The sequence below is a fragment of the Frankliniella occidentalis genome, unplaced genomic scaffold, assembly GCF_000697945.3.
Source record: "Frankliniella occidentalis isolate FOCC.00 unplaced genomic scaffold, Focc_3.1 Scaffold79, whole genome shotgun sequence".
Taxonomy (NCBI): Eukaryota; Metazoa; Arthropoda; class Insecta; order Thysanoptera; family Thripidae; genus Frankliniella; species Frankliniella occidentalis.
In genome coordinates this window covers 842,415-849,955 of record NW_026267209.1, presented here as the reverse complement: position 1 = coordinate 849,955, position 7,541 = coordinate 842,415, and the positions used below count along the sequence as shown (strand labels likewise).

Below are 7,541 nucleotides of genomic sequence, written 5' to 3'. Positions count from 1 at the left end.
TTTCAAATTTTTATTTTTCTTTGAAGCTGGCAATGGCAATGCCGAGAGCCGCGCCTGCGCACCGTCATTTGTATATTTCATCGTCACTTCATTTACTGTTGACACCCGGAATTTAGCACTCAGTTCTCAAATCAAACAAACAATATGTTTTTATCGCCAGGCTAATTCATATCAGTGGAGTAATGTGACGCGTGGCATTCACTTGCTTTCATAGGAATTGCCGCTTGGCTCAGGTGAGTATTTTTAGTTAAATAATCTCCTGGAGCCTACCGCCTATTCCCCCAGGAAAAAATAAAGAAAAAAACTTGACGTTTATATTGTTGTATGTTCCGTCTAATATTTTATTGTGCTTATTTTAGTAAAGTACTAGCGTTTTCTAACGAACTGTCAGAATTTGATTAATCATTAATCTAGACAACGTAAACTTCACTTCTTTTGAGGTTGGGATGGCGCAGCTCCGCTCCGGCTTGGGAGCCTTCACTGCTGCTCCAGGACAAAATACACAACTTTATTCAATCAACAGCATTGACACAACATTGTGATTTAATATCTTAAGTTGATGTTGATTGTTATTTCAATTTCAGTTGAACTTCCCAATGTGGGTCCCTTCTTACCTTTTAACTAGTATTCAGAGTATACTGTTCTCTATTCTAATAAGCCAAAGAATACATATAGCGGCCCATAAACCCCGTGTTATTCAGTATCTTTCTTTGGCTGGGTTGAGTGCGGGAGTTTCTGACCACTGACTTAACTGACTTGCAGACATGTCATCGCCCAATTCACCAAGCCCCGTGAAGTTGGTGAGGAAAGGGAAATCGCTCACCATTGAGCTGAAAAAGGAAGAAGAAAAGTTTAGGAAAAACAAGTATAGTGGTAAATCTTATGATGTGTCTTAAATAAATTGGCATTTTAAATGGGTGTATTACAGCAGTAGGAATAATCCACAACTTTGTTATCAGATGTGACTAAAGTGTTGAAGGAAGAAATAGTCTGTTCAACATGTGGTAATGATCTGAAACAACATGTTAGAGAAGGAAATGATCTTTGTTATCATCCTCACCTGAAGGTGCTTATGTGTGAGGTACGATTCTATCAGCTTGTCACTTTACCTTTTAACTGTACTAGCAATGTTTCAGATAATTATGTTCTGTCATCTGATTAAATCATGTTGTTTTATGACATTGCTGACTCTTATTTTATATTTGTGCAGAAATGCATCAGAGTTTATAGGGATTCTGACTTTCCTGTGGATGAAGATGGAGATAATAAGTGCTGTTCTTGGTGTGGAAAGGAGGGTACTCTTTTTTACTGTTCCAATTGTTCCTGTGCATTTTGCAAAGTAAGTAAAGTATACTTCTTTTTCCAAAACACATTTCGTACATTTAACCTAACCATTTCACCTATTCCTGTCCAGAAATGTATAAAGGCTAACTTTGGAAAAGAGATATTAAGGGATTTGCAAGACAAGGATAAGGATTTTAATTGCTATATTTGTGACCCTAAGCAACTCTATGAATGTCGAGCTTTATGTTATGCTGCTATTGAATGTGCTCGAAACAAAAAGAGGTGAGTTTCTTTGTTTTAAATTGATTGATAATTCAAATAGTTTACATACAATTAACCACTCTAATGGTTGTTCACCAGGAAGAAGACAACTTTACAAAAGCAAAAGGTACTTGAAATGGCAGAGAAAAAACGTCTCGGTGTGAAACCCAAGCGTTCAGAGAGACGAAGAGCTGTTGATACTGATACTCTAGATAGTGATATTGAGGTAAGGCAATTGCAGCTATATGATAGTGATGATTAACTTTATATGTTTATCTAATCTATCTTTTCTTTAAAGGTTATCATGAGTAGTGATGAAGAAACAAACAAGTGTGAGACTCCTTTAAATGTCCAGAGGCCGACAAGCACTCAAAAGAGTGTAGTGAAGGTTGACAAGTTAAAGAAGACACACCCTTTAAAACAATTAGCGAAGAGTGTTGTGAGAGAAAGTTCAGGTGATTTGACTGATTCAGACTTTGAACCAAAGAATTCCCAACGGCTCAAACCTTGTGTACTTACAAAAGGAAGGAAATCAAAAGATTCAGGAAGTGATTCTTCAAGAAAGAAGAAAGAAAAAGATGAAGCAAGCTCTTCCAAGGATCCTGTGACATCTAGCTCCAGCAGCTCAAAAAATCCTGAGTGGATGATTTTGGACTCACATGCTGAAGACATTGCTTGTGCATCTGCGTCTTTGAATGAACGCATCGCTAGTTTTCGTGCAAAATTTGTAGAGCAGAGCTGGGAACCAAGTTTGCTACCAGTGGCAATTGACAAACTTAAATTTTACATCAAGAGAACTGTTCAAAGCCTTCTTGATGTTCAAGATAGTTTTGAATCTTTAAATTCAGCAACGTTTAATGGATCTTCCAGTACAAACCACAGGGAACATGTTAAAAAAGAATATGATATTACACACAATCCTAATGATCCTGAATTGCAATCTGTGTGTGATAGGAAGAGTAAAGGAACTGAGTCTGAGAGTGGTGAAACAGATGAGTTTCAAGAATCAAACAGGCCTCAAAGATGTGGTAGTACTGACTCAGAAGGTGAAGGTTCTAAAGGTATAGGGGACTCAACAGAAAATGGGGTAGCTTCTGAATCAGGAGATGATCCTGTGCTAGAAAAAGAAACTGCTGATGAAACTAATGATAATGCTGGTACATTTGTTTCAAACGGCAATACTAGCTGTGATTTGTTTGAAGATGAAGATTTTGGGCGTGATCAAATACCTAATCATAGAGACAGTGAAGTCTGTGCATCTGAAAAGCAGTGCCAGAAAGATGGGCTGCCTGAGGTTGATCCCCATCAAAGCACTAAGTCATTGGCATGTAAAGCTAGTTTGATGGCCGATTCAAGCACTGATTCTGACAGTTCTAGTATTAAACCAAATTTTGCCAAGAGCAAGCCCACTGAAGATGATGACAATTCAGATGTTGGGGATTTGAATTTGAGCCGCCTGTCTAGGCCCAGGAAGAGGAAGTTTGACATAAAGAGTCTTGATGTGTACAAGACAGATGTCAAATTACAAGGCAAATGGACTGTGAACATTGAAAAACTACCTTCACAACAAGTATCAAGACTGTTAGAGAAGGTTGGCTCTTACTATGATGCTGATACTGAAAGTGGCACTCACAGTGATGACTCTATTGATAAGTAAGTTGTTTTATGCATTCCTTTTGTTTTTTTCTTGAAAGTAAAGTTTATTGATGTACTTTATTGATGTTTTCTTTAAATATATATCTACAGCTTAACAAACTTAAATAATCTGAAATGGAAACATAAGGGAAGTGACGAGGATAGCAATAAAATTCTGAAACCAGAGGGAGCTACTAAAAAGATAAAAGAGAAAAAACAAACTAAAGAAGAAAAATTAGCTGATTATCTCAATAGATCAAGTGGTAATAAATATATTGCACTTTTATAACCACATAGTTGACTTTTATTTTATTTTTAAAATTCTAATCAGACTGTAAAGTAATGTACCCTTCAGTCATATCATTTGTGAATTTTTTTTTTCACTAACAGGTCCATCTGATTGTGAAATGTCATTTGAGAACCAACCACTTAGTAGTTTCCTGGATAAAGAAAAGGATACAAATTCTCTCAATGATGCCAAAAAGAAATTATTACTTCAGTCTTCAGACAGTATGTGTCATGCTTTTGTATGAAAGTTAATGCTCTAAATGCTAAATAATCATTTTCATTTAATTGAATAATTTAGGTGAAGCCGAACAATCTGAAGTGTTGAAAAAAGTTAATGACGAAACTAAAAAAGATACAGATCTGCAGAAGAAGAAGGAATCTAAGAAAGAACCTGATAGTACAATAACTGGAGAGGAGGAAATAAATACTATATCTGACAGTGAAAATGTACTTATTCCAGCCATAGTTGCTTACCTTACATTTGCATGGAGCGTGTTTCTATACTCAAGCATTTACATTTTCCCAATAGGATTCAGATAAAAAGAAAAGTGCGTGGCGGAAAGATAAATTACTTACTGGTAAGCTCTCAGACACCGATACAAGCGATGAAGAAAGAAGGTGGGAAAAGAAGAAAGCTCAAGCCAAAGATGAGAGTAGCTCTAGGTAAGCTTTCCTTTTCTTTAAGATTGGAGATATAGTTCAGATCCCTGATATGGGAGATCTGAGACTGTAAGACCAAATTTTACCATGGTAAAACATGTGGTATTTATAATTTTGCTCTCAATTTTATAGCGACGATGAAATAATTACTCCCAAGAATAGGTAAAGTATTACGTAGCATGCGTTAGTGTTCATTGCTTTGCGTATGCAGTGGCTTGTATGGTTATTGTGCGGAAATTTCCTTCTGTCATGCCTATTGTTTTGATTTGAGTTGCATATGCTTGTGTAATTTTCATCTACATATGATGAGAAGCCACAAATTTTGTTTGTGTTATCTGCACATAATACAGGAGCTGTTCTATTATTTCCCAGTGGCAGTTTTGCAGAAACGGTTACATGTAATCAGCCAAACTTTTCCATAGATTTTGAGTTCAGAAAGATAGAAATGTGTTGATGTGTGATGAGCATGCAGTGTGCAGTTATTTATTGCATAGTGCTGTTATGGAGTAGGAACAAGACGCTGCCTAACTCTATCTAGGGTCTTTTTATAGCAGTGGCCTATCTATGCACTACGCAGTAAATGATTGTTCCCATAAAGCCTTTCCATTCTCAGTCTTTTGAGTCAATTTATATCTAGTATTGGTTGGTTACCACTGTAAAATAAACCAAATTCGTCTGAAAGTGCTTACTGATGCTATGCTTCAAGGATTGAGTATGAGGTATTTGGTATCTTTTGGTTGCATCATCTTCCATCTACTAATTATTTATAGATAGGGCAACTTGACTGGGCCAACATTAAGTGATCCTTCATTAGGTGACGGTTTCCTTCACACAATCCATTTCAGTTTCTGATTTGGAGGTGAATGTCTGGATCATGATTTACCGGTACATTGTTGTATATTCCATATTGTTCTGTCAATTTTGTATCTTGTATCTTTTTTATAAAAATGACACTCCTGGATTATTATTTTTCCTTCTTGCAGACTACTTTGGTCAAAGGTTCATGTTGACTTCCCCTTAAGAATTTGAAGGTTCTTTAAAATGTTTTCCAACGTGATCCATCACACTTTATAGAACATATGTCCAAGCTCCCATGAATTGTTTTGAATGACTTATTTTTTTAACCAGTTTTGCTTGCTCTGTTGTTAATATTCTACTTTAGGGAATGGTTTTGAGGTTCACTATCTGCTATGTAGATATCACCCATAATTCTTAATAACTATCCATAACACCATGATATCTTTCTTTTTTTACCTTTAGAAGGAAGGAGTCTCCAAAGAAAACTGACTCTAAAATAATAGAGATAGAGAGTGATGGCGACACATCTGATGATTTTGTCAAAAAGAAGAGAAAGGTTTTGAGGAAGAAATCATCCTCCTCTTCTTCCTCCGAGTCAGAGAAAGCAAAGTAAGATAGTAAATACATAAATATAATAATACGTAAATACGGTACTTCATAATTTATTTATCTATCTCATTTCAACTACCATACACCATTTGCTTTCAGGCCCAAGAAGAAAAGAAGAAGAATCAAGGTGGCTGACTCAAGCACAGATTCTGATGAAGATGACAAAAAAAAAACTGTAAATAAATGATAGAATTTTCTAGCTTTTTAATGTGATGAACGGACGCACTCATTTCTTGTCTCATCTTTATTTTCATTCCAGGCTGATAGTGAGAGTCCCACTAAAGGTAGAAAGAAAATTAGGCACATGATGAAAGAAGATGAGCTTGAAGAAGGAACAAAGGAAGCTGCTAAGGAGGAGGAAGAACGTCTAAAACGAATAGCAGCACGTCAAAAAATGGTATGTTTTCATGTTCAAGACAAGTTAAAGTCAAACATGCTATTTTTTTTAATCTAGTCAAAGCCTGTTTGTGTGATAATTTTGTCATTTACCTATTTATCTTTGCCCTTTTGTCTTTGGTCAGTATGAAGAACTATATGACAATATTCAGAAAGAATTCCATGTCTTGGATCAATTAATCCTGGATTTTGATGAAGAAACGAAGGAGCCTCTTGTTGAAGTGGATAAATCCCTTGTGAAAAAATTAAAGCCTCACCAAGCAAAAGGTGTTAAGTTCATGTGGGATGCTTGTTTTGAATCCTTGAAAAGAACAAAGGAACAAAGCAACAAAGGATCTGGATGTATTTTAGCTCACTGTATGGGACTGGGAAAAACATTTCAGGTGCGATTTGTTTAATTGTGGGCATGGTAGAAGTTTGGAAGGAAGTATTTCTTCATCAATTAATTTTCTTTCTTCTGTAGGTTGTTACTCTTGTACACACACTATTTAAACATCCAGAAACCAATGTTAACACTGTTCTGGTTGTTTGCCCTGTCAGCACAGTTCTTAATTGGGTAAATGAATTTGATAAGTGGCTTAGTGGAGTTGAGGAGGGACCCAGTATCGGAGTTCATGAATTGACAAGGTATGTGCATCACTTACAGTCGGGTCAAAACATTCTGTACTTATGATAAATTACGTTTTGATTTTGAAGGTGCAAGCAAAATATGGACCGTTCTTATCGGTTGAGAGAATGGAGGGAAGAAGGTGGGGTGATGGTAATTGGATATGATATGTATCGTAATCTTACCAACCCAGATTCAAAACGATTCAGACCCTCTATTATGAAAACATTCCAAGAAAGCCTTGTTGATCCTGGTATGTTTTTACTGCATTTCATGTGTTGTCTTGAATCTGACGAGTTAATGAATTTTTATTTCTACTTAAGGCCCAGATTTGGTTATATGTGATGAAGGACATCTACTGAAAAATGAAGATACTGGTATTTCTAAAGCTATGACTAGAGTTAAGACTCTTCGTCGTGTAATTCTCACTGGTACACCCCTTCAAAATAACTTGAAAGAATGTGAGTTTTGTTGTTGTCGTTTTTTGTGCTGAGAAGTGTCTGTCTTAGCTGTCTATGATAGTTTTTGTAATTTTTGGGTGCTCGCAGATCATTGCATGGTGCAGTTAGTGAAACCTAATCTCCTTGGTAATAGGAAAGAGTTCCTTAACAGGTTTGTTAATCCTATTACCAATGGACAGTTTGAAGATTCAACTGCCCATGATGTAAGATGCATGAAAAGGAGAGCTCACGTTCTTCATAAAACACTTGAGGGATCTGTTCAGGTTGTTATTATTTTTATTTACTCTTTGTCATATTTTCTATCTTCGGTACTAATGGTACTACTTTTGTATCTCTCTGTAGCGGTTTGATTACTCTGTTTTGACTCCATTTTTGCCTCCAAAAGAGGAGTATGTGATATCCATTCGAATCTCAGATTTGCAAGAGAAACTTTACAAACATTACTTAGAGCATTTCTCAAGCAGAGGTTACCAGGGTAAAGGAGCGCAGTTGTTTGCTGATTTTCAAAGTTTGCAGAAGATTTGGACTCATCCTCGAGTCTT

At 36.2% G+C, this 7,541-nt stretch overlaps 1 protein-coding gene across 1 annotated transcript in view; it reads left to right on the top strand.

The window, feature by feature from the left end:
* Positions 1-56: 56 nt before the first annotated feature.
* LOC113209142 (transcriptional regulator ATRX homolog) overlaps positions 57-7,541 on the top strand; it is a gene marked incomplete at its 3' end in the record, with an annotated part of 10,337 nt that continues 2,852 nt past the window's right edge. Inside the window, 20 exon segments of the mRNA XM_052268913.1 lie at positions 57-233; positions 763-873; positions 960-1,081; positions 1,211-1,339; positions 1,415-1,566; positions 1,645-1,771; positions 1,844-3,198; positions 3,292-3,443; positions 3,571-3,690; positions 3,767-3,915; positions 3,998-4,131; positions 4,261-4,290; positions 5,389-5,535; positions 5,635-5,710; positions 5,795-5,932; positions 6,057-6,314; positions 6,395-6,558; positions 6,628-6,791; positions 6,862-6,999; positions 7,087-7,102. Coding sequence (XP_052124873.1) covers positions 765-873; positions 960-1,081; positions 1,211-1,339; positions 1,415-1,566; positions 1,645-1,771; positions 1,844-3,198; positions 3,292-3,443; positions 3,571-3,690; positions 3,767-3,915; positions 3,998-4,131; positions 4,261-4,290; positions 5,389-5,535; positions 5,635-5,710; positions 5,795-5,932; positions 6,057-6,314; positions 6,395-6,558; positions 6,628-6,791; positions 6,862-6,999; positions 7,087-7,102 — 3,680 coding nt within the window.